This window comes from Arachis ipaensis, chromosome B3 (genome assembly GCF_059453495.1).
Source record: "Arachis ipaensis isolate K30076 ecotype BB chromosome B3, ASM5945349v1, whole genome shotgun sequence".
In the NCBI taxonomy this organism is placed as follows: domain Eukaryota; kingdom Viridiplantae; phylum Streptophyta; class Magnoliopsida; order Fabales; family Fabaceae; genus Arachis; species Arachis ipaensis.
The window spans coordinates 134,212,723-134,231,262 of NC_142438.1; the positions used below are offsets into that span (position 1 = coordinate 134,212,723).

The 18,540-nt window shown below is 34.9% G+C and overlaps 3 protein-coding genes across 6 annotated transcripts; all 3 read right to left on the minus strand.

The window, feature by feature from the left end:
* Positions 1 to 31: 31 nt before the first annotated feature.
* Positions 32 to 3,772, minus strand: LOC107631301 (mannose-1-phosphate guanylyltransferase 1). 3 transcript variants are annotated; one of them, XM_016334704.3, is made up of 5 exons: positions 3,433 to 3,772; positions 1,881 to 2,022; positions 1,418 to 1,480; positions 1,087 to 1,326; positions 32 to 1,013 (listed from the first exon to the last, which is right to left on the minus strand). In XM_016334704.3, the coding sequence occupies exons 2-5, from the start codon at positions 1,989 to 1,991 to the stop codon at positions 342 to 344; spliced, it is 1,086 nt and encodes a 361-aa protein (XP_016190190.1). In that variant the 5' UTR covers positions 1,992 to 2,022; positions 3,433 to 3,772; the 3' UTR covers positions 32 to 341. The 3 variants fall into 3 exon arrangements, with proteins under 3 accessions (XP_016190190.1, XP_088364343.1, XP_088364342.1); XM_088508217.1 differs by having other exon boundaries at positions 1,881 to 2,007; positions 3,433 to 3,768; XM_088508216.1 differs by having other exon boundaries at positions 1,881 to 2,013; positions 3,433 to 3,767.
* A 1,495-nt stretch (positions 3,773 to 5,267) lies between these two features.
* LOC107631300 (wall-associated receptor kinase-like 20) lies at positions 5,268 to 7,807 on the minus strand. The gene is made up of 3 exons (XM_016334703.3): positions 6,951 to 7,807; positions 6,764 to 6,823; positions 5,268 to 6,582 (listed from the first exon to the last, which is right to left on the minus strand). Exons 1-3 carry the CDS (start codon positions 7,735 to 7,737, stop codon positions 5,519 to 5,521), a joined length of 1,911 nt encoding a protein of 636 aa, XP_016190189.1. The 5' UTR covers positions 7,738 to 7,807; the 3' UTR covers positions 5,268 to 5,518.
* Positions 7,808 to 10,425: 2,618 nt separating this feature from the next.
* Positions 10,426 to 15,713, minus strand: LOC107631299 (Regulator of chromosome condensation (RCC1) family protein). Of its 2 annotated transcripts, none has more exons than XM_016334702.3 (11): positions 15,201 to 15,713; positions 14,274 to 14,347; positions 14,103 to 14,187; positions 13,796 to 13,927; positions 13,395 to 13,619; positions 13,074 to 13,313; positions 12,638 to 12,681; positions 11,819 to 12,001; positions 11,506 to 11,596; positions 11,127 to 11,170; positions 10,426 to 10,935 (listed from the first exon to the last, which is right to left on the minus strand). In XM_016334702.3, the coding sequence occupies exons 1-11, from the start codon at positions 15,394 to 15,396 to the stop codon at positions 10,813 to 10,815; spliced, it is 1,437 nt and encodes a 478-aa protein (XP_016190188.1). In that variant the 5' UTR covers positions 15,397 to 15,713; the 3' UTR covers positions 10,426 to 10,812. The 2 variants fall into 2 exon arrangements, with proteins under 2 accessions (XP_016190188.1, XP_020975185.1); XM_021119526.2 differs by having other exon boundaries at positions 11,506 to 11,626; positions 15,201 to 15,555.
* Between the last annotated feature and the right edge of the window lie 2,827 nt (positions 15,714 to 18,540).

Here is an 18,540-nt window from a genome sequence, read left to right on the forward strand (position 1 = left end):
CTATTTCTAGCTCATAATATTATACGAACGATTTTAGATAGAATTCAGAAACAACTAAATAAATAATTTCTATACACAGTGAAAATTACATGACTTTTAACTTTTGAAGCATGACTAACTTTATGCCATTTAACATTTGTTAATCATGGCATTGACTCTTTCTAGACAAACTGACGTGTATAAATGCAGGTAAAGAGAAAAGAAGTGTGATGAAGGGAAACAAATGGATGCCAAATAAAACCAAAATACAAAATGTAGACTTAATAACTTACCACCAAGCCACATGCTAAGAATTTAGTTGACACTCATTTAAAAGAAGAAAAATTTGAAAGACATCAACATCACATGACTATCTCTGGTGTCACAAGGCTTGACTTGATCTCCTTGTGGGGCAAAATAAGGCAACCATTGGTGTAAATTTCATCGCATACATGGACATCTTCTCCAAGGACAGTCATGTTCTCCAAACGAGCCCATTGCCCGATAGTGCAATGCCAACCAACGATGCTGCTTGATATGCAAGCATGATTTCTTACACGAACTCCTCGCATTATTGTGCAGTTTGAGAGCCTGACACCTGACTCAATAATGCAGCCAGGGCCAATGGCAACATCAGGTCCAATGAGGCACCCCTCGCCGATTTTGGCAGTTTCATCCACAATGACATTCCCCACAATGTTGGGACCAGCGGCCAACTTAGAAGGAGTCTTTTTCCTCAATGAATCCAAATAGAGTCTCAGGCCGGTAATGTAGTCCTTTGGCATTCCAATGTCCATCCAGAATCCGGGCAGAACCATTGCATAGAGCTTTTTCTCTTCCGCTATCTTTGGAAACACCTGTTTCTCAATTGAAGTGGGCCTCAGTTCAATCCGATTTAAAACTGAGGGGTTCAATAGGTAGATTCCGGCATTGATTTTATTACCAACAAACAACTTTGGTTTCTCTACAAATTTCTCAACCTGCCCGGTGGTGTCCTCCATCACAACCACACCATATTTGGATGGTTCATCAACCTACAAAAATATATTAAAAAATGATATTGACTCTGGCATGTTTCCAATACTTCAAATTTTTAAATCCGGTTACCTTTGTCACCATTATGGAAGCCTCTCCTCCATGGGCTTTGTGGAATTTGATCATTTCTTTAAGTGGGTACTCACTGATAACATCACTGTTGAGAACAAAAAACGGATCTCCCGATTCATCTATCAACTTATCTCTGGCAAGAGCCAAGGGACCTGCTGTCCCCATTGGTTCAGCTTCTTGAGAACAAGTGATTTTGATGTCGAGCTTTGCTTCAAAATCCTTCAGGAAATTCAACATTACCTACAAGAAAAAGTATTGCCAAATTCAGAAAAGAAACAAAAAAAGGAAGCCTTGACCACATAGTGTGATAAGGAGGGTTTACAATCCTAACCTCCGGTTGGTAATTGATAGCTAGTACCACTTCACTGACTCCAACAGCCTTAAGGGCTTCAATCTGTAAAATAAATAAAATGAAAAAGGTAAATCACTATGATGGTCTATTAATCCCTCTTAAGACAATTATACAAGAAGGAGATGCATAAATACAAATTTGGCTCATGCACATGCACATATTTTAAAAACATGCTCGAGGTTGGTTATTGGATAAGATAAAAATTGTAGGTAGGGACCATTCATCCATCTAACAGGCTATAATATAGCTTTCGTGTATCCAAAATATAAAAATCAGAAATGTCTTATTTATACAAACTTCTGAAAAGATGACATATCCATGATATCTTGAAGAAACTACATTAGAGATAGCACACGTGCTACTCAACAAGCCCAATCACTAATTTACTCATACAGGCATAACTGAGGTATGAATTCCAGAAAGAGGAATCAGAAAACCTTACCTGATGCAGAATCATGGGTTTGTTAGCAAAATCAACAAGAGGCTTGGGAACACTGAGTGTCAATGGCCTCAACCTTGTTCCAAACCCACCAACCAGAATCAGCGCCTTCATTGTTATATGCCTTTTGCTATTCCTACAAATTCTAAATTTAGAATCAGATCAATAAAGGTCAACAGAGAACACAACCTCAAATGTGAGAGATTCTGCCCTGTCTTATAAATATACATCCAAGTAAAGAAAGAAGTTTCTTAAGACATTTGGCAAAAGTAAAAAAACAAAAAGAATTTGCACCTCAGCTAGCAGGTGTTCTTGGGAGTGTGACTCAAATACACATAAAGATAGTGACTGAGATATTAAAAAAAAAAAAAAAAAACTGAGAAAAACAGTATGTTAACTAAGCTTAAGACATAGGACCTGAAAATATTTAATACGCATCCAAAAGAACCAACAAAAAGATCAGGTTATGCGTCTTAATAAGAATCATATATGTATAAAGGGAAGTAAGAGTGATGCAGAAGGTTTATCTGGAGGTGGAAACAAAGACAAAATCCAGCTATTCATAGGCACTAACTTTCAGTGAGAATGACAAAAAATGGTTTAACTCAGGAGAGGCTTGATTCCTAAATGGCATTGTATCTAAAGCGTAACCATACTACAAGGTAAAATTCAGTATTGTGCTGTTAATTTATAGTACAAGGATGCTTCCTTATTTCAGTTCTAAAATATTTCCTACATAGCTTTCACAATGACAAAATGTCCACTGGAAAAGAGTTAAAGTAATTGCATTAACTACGCATTAGAGAACCAAATATGCTACAGATAGGGAGTTAAGTTCGACTACTATCGAAAGAAATCCATAGGAATAATCTAGTTCCAAATTACACATTTTGGTACACTGCTAACTTTGCCAACAAATTTTGAACAAGAAGAAATTAGTAAGAATATGGTTATTATATAAATCAAACACAAGATTGAGTCAGGCCAGTTCAGCTCAGGGCATGGGGTAAAAGGCTTCTTCTTTACATTGTTTTCGGACACAGATTTCTCAAAAGAGCAACTAAACACATCACATCAGGACTTTTTTACGTCAGAATTATTCTGTTACATCACAAATGCACCAGGCATAAAATCCAAGAACACGAAAAGACATCTACTAAACAGATAAAGCAATCCAATAACTAAAAGAAAACAGAAAATTTAAGAAACAGTAACATCAGCAGCACCAGATCTGACTAGTACAAAATGAATTTCATTTACCCTGTTAAATACAAAGTGAATAACAAATCCACATTACAAATACGAACACCACGTGAAAAATATGAAATATAGAGCAATCACGAATTCAAACATGAAAAGCATAATTCATAATCGGAACAAACATAAACAATGTTATTGTAAGAATAGCCTCATCTCAATCAATCAATGCAGGAAACTAATATCAACAAAAAAATACGAACAAGAAAAATCGATAACTCGACGTTAACCTGAATCAAGCGAAAAGTAAGAGAGAGAGAGAGAGAGAGAGAGAGAGGGAGAGTGGAATTGAATTGACCTGAAAGAAAAATAAAATGAGATCGGAGAGATCCGAAAGGCGAAAATGGAGGGAGTGAAGACGGTGAATCAGTGGGTTGTGGAAGTGGCTGAAACAACCAAACCCCTTAGACACACTGTGTTGCGATGGCGTTGGTGGATCCTGTCTTCTTCGTCAATCGTCATCTTCTGTTTTTAATTAACTATATCACCTTTTTTTTTTTTCTTTTTCTAGAATACTTAACAGTTAAACTGATTTATTCCTTTTTAGTCCTTCAAGGGAGGGTAAGCTAGTAAGGCCTTGTTTGGCGGAGCAGCGTCGGTGAGGTCTTAGCTTTTAGTTTTAGGCCTTTCTCCACTTTGGGTTACTAACTTGCTTATTTAAACATGAAATATGATTTTTTCCTTTTCTTTATTACATGGTTATTTTATCAGTAATGTTATATCAGCAACACAAAGAACATACATCAAAGCTTCGTGTATAAGGATTAAGGAGTAAAGTTTCTTTTTATCTTTCTTTAAATTGCAGTCAAAACCTCCAAGGGATTCATGTCATTTGAGCCTTTCCCTTTTGTAAAAAATCTGGTCATCATTTTACACATTTGAGTCATTTAATTTGGCAACAGCCCTAGTAGACTACTAGTTTTAAGATTGTGCGTCCGGCCAAGACATCTCATCTAAAATTTGAGATTTCAATCATGCAAACATATGTCCGCTATTATTACTATTAGTCCATAATTATTTGTGCCACTTAATGATTAATTACTATTTGGACAGAGGAGATAGGAACACGTTTCAAGCACATGTAGATGCTTCCATTTTTAGGCACGTGTGGTAAGCTGTCATTTATAAGACGCTTGGTTTTCCAGCGCACACCTTAATTAATTCCATACATTTTGTTATTTCAAAAATATTTGGTAACTAAAGAAAATCAGCTAAAAAAATTATAATTTGTCTTATTTAACATTAATTAATTTATTAATATTAAATAAGACAAATTCTAGCTATTTTTTTGGTCTCCTTAACATTACCCTTGCCATTTTTAGTGCCGCATGCTTTGTCTATGCTTTTCTTTTCTTTGGCCTACTATAGTTTATGCCTGCCTTTTCTTCCAACAAGAAAAAAACTCTTAGATCTTCGTAATGAAACAACATAAGTTGAATGACTTGACTTAAGTAACCAATTCATTACAAACTTTGCTGCCTTCTCTTCTGGTATGAATGGACTCCACAAATGCTTGATGTAATGCCGTGCCGATGTTATAAATTATAAAACGATCAGGATTTAAGGTCGAACATAGTACATTAAAATAACTTTATTTTATTAAAATTTTTATTAATTATATATTTAAGTTAAATTACATAAATTATCTTAAACTTCAAAGCACTCTCTCATTATTTGTTTATTCAGTTCCAATTATTTATTTATTATTTTTTATTATATTTTTTTATCTTAAATTTCAAAACACTCTATCATGAGTAATTTTTACACAACATCATATAAATATAAAAAATGAGATCCACACTTTTTCTTCTCATTTTTTAAGCAAATTAGGCACCAATACTTTAGGCATCATAGAATTCTCCTAAAAATAAAGGTAAAAGTCAATAAATGTTTCTAGAGACATCAATAATCAACTATATTATTTGTATACTAAAATGAGTTACTAATATAAAATATATTTTAAAATATAAAAATACATATTAAAAATGAGTTAAACAATACATATATTTATATATAAATACAGAGTATCAAATAACATTTTTGATGAATAATAATGCAAAACCTAGTTGAGTGTCCATTTTACAAACTAGAAGCAAAAGTGCAAAACAGAGCTACTGGGCTTCGTAAAGCATATCAAACTTCAAATGTTAAGGAAATAATCATTCAAATGGATAGAATGTAAGATGATACACGGAGCATTTCTTTAGTCCTTATAAGCAGCAGGGGTTAAGATTGAATAATGTATTAACAAATGGTTCTTTCTGTAACACAACCTCTTTCGATTTAATTAGTAAAAAGCTAAGAAACGAGCAACAAAACCCTGAAACAAGACATAAATGAAGTGAATAAAGGAAAGTGAACACAACTTTACTTACATACCACATTCAATTCTCCACATCCTTTGCAGTGGCAATACTAATGATATATTCAATCTCCTCTGCCACCTCCTTCATGGAAGGACGGTTCTGCCTCCGCTCCTCCAAGCATCCAAGCGCAAGAAACGCCAACGCCTTCATCGTGTCAATCTCCACGGCACCAGCCCCATTCTTCAAGACCGGATCAATCACCTCCAGCACCCTCTCTTCCTCTACCATCCTCTGCACATAAACAGCCAAGTTCACATCATCCGCATCCCTGTTAAAATCTATGGCCTTCTGCGCTGTGAGAAGCTCAAGCAGCACAACACCAAAACTATAAACATCACTCTTATCCGTCAATTGGTAGTTCCTATAGTATTCAGGATCAAGGTAGCCAAGAGTACCCTGAGCACAGGTTGAAATGTGGCTCATATCAGTTTGGGCCAACCTAGATAAACCGAAATCGGAGACCTTAGCATTAAGCTTGGAATCCAGGAGAATGTTGCTGGACTTGACGTCTCTGTGGTAAATAGGAGGAACAGCCATGAAATGAAGGTAAGCGAGGCCTTCAGCGGTGTCACGCGCGATTCCAAGGCGGTGCTTCCATGTCAAAAGGCTGTGTTCCTTTTTTAATTGACCCTGCAAGTGGTCGAGGAGTGTTCCGTTTTCTATGAACTCGTAGACCATGATTGGTTGCTGGAGCTCCACGCAGCAACCAAGGAGGCCCACGAGGCTCCGGTGGTTGACTTGGCAGAGTATGCGGACCTCGTTCAGGACTTGGTCCGTTCCTTTGGCGTTGCCGAGCTTGGCGATTTTCACGGCCACTACGGTGCCGTCTTGGAGGGTGCCTTTGTAGACCTCCCCGTAGCCGCCTGCTCCGAGGAGGCGGTCCGGTGAGAAGTCATTGGTGGCCTTCTTGATTTCCTTGCCGCTAAAGAGCTTTGCGGGCCTTCCACCACCGCTGGCGTTGAGAATGCCTTCGCGCTCTCTGGCTAGGCGCTCTTGCGCTTCCACAATACGCCGGTGGCGCTTGTAGAGCAGGACAAAGATTGCGGCCAGGATGAGCCCTGCTCCGATCCCGCATGTTAAACCTGCCGCAGATAATTAAGTTAATCTTCTATGGTTAAAATGTATATGTTTTGTTAGTTATTAGTGTGCATATCAGTACCTTAAACAGTGTGTATGTGTCAGTTATTGTATGAAAATCTCAATGCAAATAAATTGTGCAGTCTTCAACCATATTAAGCTTTCTCTACTTTTAATTATCAATACCTGCTATTAGTGCTGTTCTATCGGTTCCTCCACAGCCATTCGGATCCTCACAAGTAACCTCTGCACAAGTCAACATCAAACTCAACATATTAGTCAACGGTTCCATTTTTTTTTTACAAGAGAAATAATTCGAAAAAAGAAAAATGATAAGAAAAAAGTTCAACGATTCTGTACAAGTACAACTTACTTTTTGCGCAGACCCCATTAATGGGATCCCACACAAGATCATTGATGCAGAAGCACCTCTTAATCCCACTCCCAGAGCTAGGGTCTGGTCCACACGCCGACGTGGCAGAATCACAATCCTTCTGCGACGCGCAAACCGTTTCCCTAGGCGACAGCCACTGGATCTCCAAACCGGGTTGGGGCCAGCGGTTCACCGGAAGAACCGGGTTCAAGTTCACAAAACTCGAATAGGCACTGCAACCAACATCCCTAACCCGAATCTGGTAGGAGTTACTAGAGCCGCCGGCACGGAACGTGCAACAGAGCGGTCCGTTATTACATACGGAGGCGGATGCGGTGGCGTTGATGTAGGTATGGCAGAGGCTGGAGGAGGAGCAGTTAAGCGGCGACATAAGAAGCGTTTGGGTGCAGTTGAGGTAAACAATGGTATTGGAGCTTGTGATGTTGAAAGGGAGAGTGCTGTTGAGCTGGATCCCTTGGTGAACCTTATCGGTGGTGACGCACTTGTTCGGCACGAGCGGCGCAGGACGGATCACGAGGCGCTGGGACTGAGGGTTTATGGACTCGATCGGGTAGGAGTTGTTGAGCGTGTCGAAGACGAGTGTGTTGGAGGTACAGCGGATCTTGTAGGCGGGGTCGCCACAGGTCGGGGTGGTGCTTAGTGGGAATGGGACGGTGGCGTTGCCGCACCGGGGGCATGGGGTTGCTGGTGTCACGTGAGGAGCATGTGAGATGAAAAGAAGGGATGATAGAAGGAAGAGGAGGAGGTTGGTTGGGGTGGCCTCCATTGTGCGCGGGAGATCAATGAAGAACGAACAAACTGAAGGGGTTGCATTAACGGTATTGTTAGTATATATGGCGCCACTTATAGTTTTTGCTATTTTCATTTTTATTTATTTTATTTTGTCGTTGTTCAATACTGAGGGCTTTGACTTTGATGATCACTAAATATATTTATTTCACCGAAAAATGTTGTTGTTATCTATGGGAGGAGGGGAGAAACTTAAAGGAAAAAATCAATTAGTGTACAAATGACAAAAGCATTAATTTTATACGAGTAAAATAATAAATTGGTGCGTAATCTTGTTTTGATTCTTAAAGTTTAAAATGTCTCATTTGAATTTAAAAAAGTTTTATTTAGTTTCAATGTAGTTCCACCACGAGGTTAAAGTTAAATAATTAACGAAATATTCTACATGACAGCACTACAAGAACAAGATCGATAATGTAGAGAATGAGACACAAAATCAATCGTGGATGTATTAATACATTTATTTATCATTCTCTTTAGTTCTCTAGAAAATATTTTATTTAAATTGTAAGAAAAATGATAAATAAATGTATTAATACATCTACGGTTGATTATGTGCCTCTGGAACTTGTATTTATTCTCCGTATTATACTGCTGTTATGTAGTACAGCTCGTTAATTATTTAACTTTGACCACACCGTAAGACTACATTGAAGTTAAATAAAATTTTTTGATTCAAATAAGACACTTTAAACTTTAAAGACCAAAACAAAATTATTTGTAAAAATAAGAGACCAATTTAATACTTTACCCATTTTATATTTTCTTTGACATAAATACGAAGACCGAAAGATAGAAATATTAGAGCAGAAAAATTAAAATTACAAAACTAAAATAAAAGCAAGATAGATTTCTTTTCTTCTTTAATTATGTTCTCCATGAAAAAAACTTCATAAATGTAGCTTAGGTTCATACATTTGGGGATTTTCAGTTGTTAAAATAATTGATTAGGCATGCAACGTTATCTTATTATTATAAATTAGATGTATCCATCATGGATCGCAATATAGTAGTAATAATTAGAGTATTCGCTTATCACTACAGGTCATCTTAAGGGTAAACACTACATGTAGTCACAGTGTCACACTATTCATTTAGAAATTCTACTGGGTAATCAACGTCCAACTAGCTAATTACCAATCAATTTGTTATTAATTAGTAATCTTGATTGTTTTAAATTACCATTATTTAGTAATTATTTAAATTTTATTTTTTCAAAAATATAAAATTAATAAATATTAATTATAGTTGTTTAAAATTGATTAATTAAAAGTTGTTTACCTATATTTACTTTCGTTTATTCATCATAAGAAAAGAGAAATCGAGTATGTCATGGAGCTAATAATGAATAAATTTAAACTTGTATTTTCTTTTAGAAGTGCATAGGTAAGATATCATGAATTCGTGATCTCACGTACATTCACGTATACATGTGACACAATTCCCCTTTGATTGCATCCATCTATTAGTATCTATTTTTTTATTATTATTAGAAATGTCAGCGCTGGCAGATTAAGGAGGGAAAAAGAGTAATACAGGAAGATTCAATATTAATGTGTTCATATATATTTGAATGTTCTATACGAAATATTCCAGCCTAACACAGCTCATATTTCTGAAGTTTCTGATACCTTTTTTTTCCCTTGGGCGTTACTACTTACTACCTGTGTTCTTAATTAAAATGCAATGAATGGCAAAGAATATCTTCCCACCTAAACATGATTTTGTATATTTGTTGATATTCTTTATCTTACCGTTGACTTTGACTTTATAGATGGAAGTGAAGCAATAGGTCAATGCCACAAAGCGAGAATCAGACAAGAGAGAATAAGGTAAAGTTTCAACTTGTTCAGGAAAAGGGATAAAACAGGGGTTTTATTAACACATAACTAACAAAGGCATTATTACGTGTCAAACCAAAATGTAAAGCGAAAAAGTGGTAACATTCAAATAAAGCGGGTTGACTTGGAAATATATAGAGTAGGCAGTAGCGTACAAAAATGAAAACAATGTGCTGGTTTAGGGTTAATGCAAATAAGATCCATATACCAGCTATCTAGAAACGCCACGAACTAATGGATTCATGAAGATGAATAACCTTAATCCCAATTCTCAACTTGTCAATAAATATATTATGTTGACTTTTACGACAATGAGTCAGCTTCCATTAGCTTAGTTTTTGTTTCAAATGTTTGGTATTTAGCCATGAGACAAAAATAGAGTACTAGGATCAGATAAGATGAGATGTATGGCAACTGGCAAGACCCGCAAAATAATGCGGAAAACCACCTTTGCTATTTGACTTTGGCACCAACCATTAATTATTTGTTAACTTTCTAATCTTTATACATTTAGCTCGATCCATGTTGAAATCAGTGTTAACTACAATTAAGTGTGACTAACATCATTCTTGTAATTCATTTTCAAGTCATATTCGACTCAAAAAGGCCAAGAACAGAATAATCGTGAAAACCACGTCGCACATGAAAATGACGAGAAATCATAAGAATTATTGCCATGCTTCCACCGCCATTCTTATCAGAAACAAATAATTGAGAAAATCGCTGTTTATGCAGTTATTGTCATCAATATCAAGTATCAATCCCGTACATTTGATACGGATTCCAAGGATAACATGTACATCATATCATATATACTAATCCAATACTCCACAACTTGATGCCAGCATAGCATACATATATAATTACACTGGCAGAGTTTTATACAATAGAATAAAATATACACACTATGAAGAAGACTAATGTTACATCATAAGATGAAAGGGAACCCCACTATTTCCTTTTCAAAACAGAAATCACTATGGGATGTTGTTAAATGCTAAGAGCCAGTAGGTCATGGTGATTTCAGATATTCACACCATGAAAGAATACAAAGCGTATACATATGCATATGTATACCACTACTACTGTATGTACATATACATATACATATGACTTACCATAGCTTAATAACTAAATCAAGAAAAGATGGTGCCTAACTAACTACCAAAATTGGGGTCAATGAGCCTCAAAGGAAGAAGCCATGACTTCAATCAGGTGATCGACTCTGCCAGAACAAGTGTGTGCCACCACCCACATGCCACGTTCTTCGCTACACAACCTTCCATGGTTACTTCTGTAGGGATGTTACGGTCGATCACATCCCCGAGTCCTAGCTGCCACACACCCCAAATTACTACTTAGAACATTGTGGTAAGAGTGCAGCTAATTCATAAAGCATTACATACATCCTTGCCATTTTATAGACTCGCAGAGAAAAACTTCAGCAATATTTATTGACTGTATAGATATAGAGCATTGAAATATAAAGAAAACACATGAAAAATGGAGTGCAAAAAATAAGCACCTGACCATACTTGTTCCATCCCCAGCAGAAGACTTTTCCATTCTCTGTCAGTGAAAAAATTTATAAAAACAAAAAACAAAAACAAAAGGCAAACTAATGAGAATATGTTAATGTTAGGAACATGAATTTCCAGTATGTTTATAAACTACCAATATAATCAAAATACAAGAACGTGACTAGGTATGAGACTACGATTTAGGCCAAAACGGAAGGCATAGACATAACTTCTTTGAAAGTGAAGAAAACTGGAGAAATCAAACATTCAAACAGACATTCAAGTCAGTGTTTAGAGTTCAGTAACATGACTTCAGCAGAGTAAGGCTAGGTTCTCCCATGCAGGGATAAGAATGCTATCACAGCTCTGAAGGTTAAACTATACCTGTAATTGTTGCAGTGTGACGAGCCCCACAAGATATCCTCTTCACGCTCACATTTTCCAAGCTCGGAGCATCTAGCAGCCTTGGTATTGTCTGTCTCAAAAATTCCAAACATAAGGGAAACTGTATAACAGACCATAGAAGTTAGGAGCATGACATAACATTACAGAGCTTTAGGTGACAGAATTTGTAGTTTTTTTTTTTAATCCTTAAACAGCATTTGTAGTTGATTAGGGAATAAAGTTATCACATCATTATGTTCCATTTTTAAATTTTCATGGCAATTGCAGTGGAGAATGGATATCAAGGGTGCACCTCAGCTTGATCAGTACCGGTTCCCAGCTGCCCAAACTGGTTCCCGCCAAATGCATATACATCCCCATCGGCAGATATACAGACAGTATGCCACAGTCCTGCGGCAACTCCCTCTATTTGCATACCCAATAAAGAAGATACGCACGTTGGGCTCAATTCATCATCTGTACTTCCTTGCCCACACTTCTCCAAAACAAGATGACATTAGTTTAGTATAACAAGTATATGATTGCATCAACCAATAGTGATTACAAAGGTAAACATTGTAAAGGAATAGAACAGATTATCCCTTGTTAGAGTGAACTTCATCTTCAACATCGTTGTCCACCATATTCTACTTTACCTACATGTTGATCTTAAAGAAGGTTAACAGTTGATAATATGAAAACACTGGCGTACATGAATAGATTTTTGGCTTAGTTTGGTTAGAATCTTGTGGAAAGGAAGTGCATGGGAGTATTCAACACCTAAGAGCAGCTATCGAAGGGAAGGTGCAACTCCTGTGGCTGATAGTGATACATCACATATCAAGAAAACACGTATCCCAATCAATAAATTGTCTTTTTTGTTTATATATCTTTTCGAGGCCTCGAGGAGGTGAAAATCACATATGCTGCTCTTAGACGGATGAAAACACTGTCTAATATTAAACCAAGCAAGCTTACCATGGGTTAGAAGACATAAGAATTTATTTATGAACAACCTTAACAATTTTTTACTGAACGAAAAGGGAATGCACAGGTATTTAGATATAATTCACTTCCATTTAGGATACGCAACCAAAAGCTCCAATGATATCCATAGATCATTTTAAATTACCTGTCCATAAAGTCCCCAACCAAAAGCAAGCACCGCTCCAGCATCTGCATATTGAATAGACAAACATTGGAATATCAGTATATCTGAATTATGGAGGACCCAAAAAATGAGAAAATTTTTAACTTAAGAAAATAAGAAACTAAGAAAGTTGTATTGTAACTATCCAACTCTTAATCTGGTATTAAGAATGACATGCCATATATAGACGTTATAGATGTTTCCCAAATTCATGGACCAATCTAAGCATAATGTTTCTTCATCTCATCAAATAATACAATTCCTAGTCTGATTGTAGCATCTGTTAATTTTCCTTTTCTAAAAACACCTTCAAGCAACCAATCCTGATACCAGCTAGGCAAATTGCATCATATATGATGCATCTGGATATTCTCTCTTCTGGTTTCACGTGTGACAATGAATAGACAGACACAAGTACCTGTGATTACCACACTGTGTCGACCTCCGCAGGCAATTCCCTTAACATAACTTCCAGGAACTCTAAAGTTATGTCCCTCCGAACCCATGCTCCCACGAGCCAGCGATGACAATCTATCTTTACCATAAGGAGAGGAATCAATACAAGGAACAAGATGAGGAGAGGACACCATACGTATTCTGGAACCCAAACCAAGCTGCCCTTCACCTCCATAGCCCCAACCCCACACCTGTCCCATATCTGTAACTTCCAGAAAATTAGAATAAATGATGTGCAATATTTTGGCATAGGTTTATAGATTGTCCATAATGAAATCAATACCTGACAATGCTAGGGTATGGCGTCCACCAGCTGCAACACTTGCTATCCTCACCCCTGGGTTAAGTGTAACAAGACATGGCAATGCAGTCAGAACATCATCACCAGAAGATGATGTTTCAGCTGTTTGCTTTGCTGAAGATACTCTCCTTCGCTTTGTAGTTTCTTCTCCACTGGTACTGGAGGCAGTTCCACCAGTAGATTTTGAGCCTTGAGACCGAGGGCTCACTGTAGCAAAACCACTCTACATCAGTAAGACAGATAAAGGCTAAGTATCCTTCTTTGCTCATTGTAAAAGGCAACACTCTTTTCTTCTTTCTTTTGGTTGCAAACATTCTATCCTACATAGCTGCAGTCCCCTGCCGCCCCCACTATTAGGCCATTTCAAGAAAGATCAAACATACCTTGCTCCGTCACAAATGAACTCTGCCTTCCAGTTACATCTTTTTCAGGACTTACCCCAGTTGATGGTTCACCAAATACCTTCCCAGAGGGAATACACTCCTTCCATCCCCATGTGTAAACTTCTCCACGTTCTGCAAAGAAACATCAAAGGATGTGTTTGTAATGAGGGTTAAATTTACACATGAATCGATTCATGTGTAACTTTAGCCCCAGTTTTACTCCACTCCAACGACATAATACTACACATTCAATGTTCCTTTACTCATTCTATTTCAGTCCCAGCAAAACAAGGGAGATCAAAGTTACCTGTTACAGAAACACAATGTGCCCATCCAGCAGCAGCTTTTACAATAGACACTTCAGGCGGAAGAGGGAAAGGCTCTGGAGTTTCCTTTTGCAGAAAAACAAGAAAATGTTAGTTGACTAACAAAGAAGCAACAAAGACTGCAGGAGAACAGTGTCATGGTTATGCATTACCCCGTGCTTCCCAGATGTAACATAGCTTTGACCTAAGTCATCTGTTGAACCCCATGTTATGAGCTTTCCAGAATCTGATTAAGGAAAGAATTAAAAATAAATAAATAAATAAAATAAGAGCAATGATAAATCATTTAAGCAAATATACAAAAACTAAAAGTAAATTACGAATACAATCATCTCACAAATAAAAACAAACAAATAGAGTTTAGTTGATTATGACAGCAACATAAAGAAGTAAGAACAACAATGTATTCCATCGGAGAGTAAATGGAGAAGAAATTGATAAATATATTTTCTCTTTAAAAGAAAAACAAATACGAAGAGGGTAAAACTCTGTCCCTCAAGTTTCAACAATCTAACAAAATAACAAGGAAAGGAAAAAGACTAGCTTATGGTGTAGCTGGAGCAAATAACAAGATTGAAAGTTCAAACAGAAATTTGTAAATAGACAAATCAATAAACTGTGTTTGCTGGTAACAGAGAGAAAAATTCTTTGATTTTAAAAAACACAACTTGGGTTGCTAGCAAATTAAAAGAAAAAGGCAATTCACTGATAACATCATCAGCATCAGCTTAGTCAAGCTTAGTCCACTGAACCAAGTTCAGTAAGTTGAGTTTCTTCTACTTTCGTCGAAATGGAAAATGAAAAACGCAACATTCAAGACTTTTTAAGAACATAAATAAAGTAGCAGACCCAAAAAATAAATAAATAAAGGAAATTCAATGGATTATCGGTTCCTTCCACAACTTGAACTTTAAAACAAAAATCCACTACCCCCCCGCGAAAGAAAAGAAAAGTGATTAAGCTTAATTCTCGAATTCCAACCAACAACGAAAACTCAAAATAATACTAATAAAAAGAGGTTTCGAAACAACAAAATAAAGAATTTTCTTTTTTTTTTTTTAATAAAAAAGGTGAATCACCGGAAATGGCCATAGCGAATCCACAACCACCACCGCAAACATCCCTCCAGGAGTGACCGGGTGCTGGAACCCTGGCAAGAACCGGCGTCAAAAGCGGCGTCCTCTGCGGCAGAGCTCCCGGCAGGTAACCCCACATGTACACCAACCTATCCTTCGCCACCATTTCCAATGCCGCTTCGCTCCCCTCGCCATTCATGGCGAATCACACACCCAATGCAACAAAGTTCCAAACTTTTTACCCCTCAGATTACGGTGCTATTCTTATTCTTTTGGTTATGGGTGTTTCCGTTTGGTAAGCTCTCCAAAAAAATGCGATTTTTGGAGTGGCGGAAAGTGCCCTAATCTTTTTGCTTTCGCTCAGCTTGGTGCATAAAAGGGGGCGTATCATTTTCCGCGAGAATGCGGGTGCCACGTTGGATGCTCACGTGGTGCCAAGTACACATGGCATATTTCTAGCCACTACTTGATTCGGCAGTTTCTAGCCACGAGTACGGCGGAACTTTCTGGAAGCTCTGCTTTATTTTCTTTTTCCTCTGTTCATTCTCTCCCTTCAAACAGCAGCTACGGTGTCTGCTTCTGTTTTGGCCACGTGTTGGGCCCTCATGGTGTCTCCAATCATTATGAGTTTCCACGTGTCGACTCCAGAAAAGCAACACGTCATGAACGTGTGTGTCTCTACGGCAATGTGAAAATGGTTTGGGACTGATTTACGCGATGTGATATGTTGATGTGTGAAATGATGTTTGGAATTTTAAGTTTTCAACTAACGGAAAGGGGGTGAATTCGGCCGTGTGTAATTTTTGTTTAATTTATTTTTTATGATAAATTTTAATATTTAATAATTATTTATTTTTATATTTTAAAAATTAAATTTTAATTTTTAATTTTTGATAAGTTTGACAAATATTTGAAGGGTTTTGTTATTGGTGTTATAATAGGGTGACAAAGATGGTTGAAATGTGGACAATTAGATTTGCTAATCAAAATTGATTAACCAAAATATAGTGTTCCGTATGGGAGGAGTTAGTTGGTGATAACTAAATAAAAAACAATTTGTGCTAATTTGATTGGTGTAATGGTGTGCATGTATGCGAAATTCATTTTGAAAAGTGAGCCATTACTTTATTACGTATCCAAATTTTATTCAACCGGCCACTAGTTCATCTTTTCTTTCTTTTCGATCTTATTGGTAACATGGATTTTTGTCAACCTTCGTGTCTATATTATCTACAAGGACAAGTAATTTTTATTTATTTAGGCAAGTAATTATAGTTAGTATATACATCTATTATATCTATTATCTATTATATATTATTAAAATCGAATTCTTTCGCAGCATGTTTTTAATATATTTTTTAATTTATTTTATTTAATTCATTTAAATGTATTAATTAATTAATTAATTAATTAATTAATTTAATTAAAATAAATATCATATTATTTAATATTTTATTTGATTACATTAACTATAATTACTCAATTACATTAATTATTTAATTTAACTGAAATAAATTAATTAATTTTATTTTAATTTACATTAAATTTTTTGTTTTATATATTTTAATTAACAATTTTTAAGAATGACATAATTAATTATTTATTTTATTTAATTAAGATAAATATCAAATTATTTAATATTTTATTTAATCTTATTAATTATTATTGTTTAATATATTGTTTGACTATATTAACTATAACCAATAAATTACATTAATGATTTCATTTGACATGAATATGAATTAATTTTGTTTTAATTTGCATTATTTTTTTGTCTTATATATTTTAATTAGTAATTCTTAAAAATGTTATCATTTTTAAATGACATATTTATAAGATATTTTTTATATATTTAACTTACTTCGTTGAACTAAGCAATTATATATAATTGATTTATTATATTAATTATTTAATTTATTATCACGTTAATATTTGAATGTTATTTATCAAAAAGTTTTTTTTTCATTTTCTTCTGATCTTAATGTTAGAATTTTTATTCTAATTGTAGTCCAATTTGTTAATATAGAAATTAGTTTGGATGGTGTTGTAATTATTCATTAATTATATTAGCAGTTGGTCTGTTCTTTGATGGAAAGAATACGACTATTCATCATAAACTTTATAAAATTTGGGTTCCCAATTATGATCATGGAACAAAAAAAAAAACACACATTGATTCTATCTGACTGTATAATTCAAGAATTGAAAATTTTAAATTAAATTAAACAATTTATTGATAATGGTTGGAGGTACGTAAATTACGAATTTTATAAAATATCTAACACTTAAATGTTTTAATTTGATTTTAAATTTCATAATTTTATTCATTGATAATATATTTTATTTTAATATCAAATCTAATATTTCTATTAATATTTTTTTATATTTATTGTCTAATAATAGTTATATACCCACCATCAATTATATGGTGGTGAATATTTTTTTAATTTATTAAAAAAACACAATTCTATTCTTTTCTATTTTATTTTATCTTTGTTTGTATTTCATAATTTACTCATTGTTATATGTGCCATAAAAAAATCATTTTTTTACTAATTACTCATCCAGCATTTGATAAATTTTTTTTTTCTGCTATGATACATTATCTCTAATCTTTGAATTTTTATTAACTATAAAATATTATTACTTGTTAGTGCATTTTTAATTTAAAAAATTGAGTGACAAAATATACTAGGAAAACACATTTGAGTGATAAATTGAGTCTTCATTAATTTCAACTCTTCTTAACAAATTGACCCAACATCAGGAAAACACCAGAATGTTCTATTTTCAAGAAAGTAAATAATATTTTTTTAATAAGTGAGTCTGATTGTCTTATATATATATTCAAAACTTTTACGTTAGACATATAATCAGACAAGATAAATTAAGAATTAGGTATATAAAGTTTCAAAAACACATTTTATAAGCTAAACGTATGATTTATAGATCATGAAAAACTGTAACTTTGAATACACGAGAGGTTTAAACGATAACTTTGATGTTTAATTGTTTGGTATTTACCAAACAAACATAAAGAGAGCTACGTAAGAGGAAATACCAATATATATTAGCTCTTGATACGATAGTTTTCTCAGCTTAATCGAAATATTCCATTCGGATATCCAAAAAAGTTTCATAGAAAAATCGAATAATATTCTCACTTTACAAAGAGAATTTACAAGGGAAAAAGGCATATGATTGTGGCGTAAAAAAAAATTATATTATGTCTCATGTGAGATGTGTTTTATTTTATTAGTTCAATAAGTAATATAATAAAAAAAATTAAGTAGTTATCTTTTAAAGTAACTAATTTGATCGAATTTGATTTTAATAAAAAAAC

Excerpts from the sequence above, each read along its gene's own strand:
- LOC107631301 (XM_016334704.3), bottom strand. The coding sequence starts at position 1,991 with ATGAAGGCGCTGATTCTGGTTGGTGGGTTTGGAACAAGGTTGAGGCCA. Across the intron at positions 1,481-1,880 it reads AACCCATGATTCTGCATCAG|ATTGAAGCCCTTAAGGCTGT; the intron begins GTAAGGTTTTCT and ends TTTATTTTACAG. Across the intron at positions 1,327-1,417 it reads CTATCAATTACCAACCGGAG|GTAATGTTGAATTTCCTGAA; the intron begins GTTAGGATTGTA and ends TTTTTCTTGTAG.
- LOC107631300 (XM_016334703.3), bottom strand. The coding sequence starts at position 7,737 with ATGGAGGCCACCCCAACCAACCTCCTCCTCTTCCTTCTATCATCCCTT. Across the intron at positions 6,824-6,950 it reads TAATGGGGTCTGCGCAAAAA|AGGTTACTTGTGAGGATCCG; the intron begins GTAAGTTGTACT and ends TGACTTGTGCAG. Across the intron at positions 6,583-6,763 it reads TAGAACAGCACTAATAGCAG|GTTTAACATGCGGGATCGGA; the intron begins GTATTGATAATT and ends TATCTGCGGCAG.
- LOC107631299 (XM_021119526.2), bottom strand. The coding sequence starts at position 15,396 with ATGAATGGCGAGGGGAGCGAAGCGGCATTGGAAATGGTGGCGAAGGAT. Across the intron at positions 14,348-15,200 it reads ATTCGCTATGGCCATTTCCG|ATTCTGGAAAGCTCATAACA; the intron begins GTGATTCACCTT and ends TTCCTTAATCAG. Across the intron at positions 13,314-13,394 it reads CCATACCCTAGCATTGTCAG|ATATGGGACAGGTGTGGGGT; the intron begins GTATTGATTTCA and ends TGGAAGTTACAG.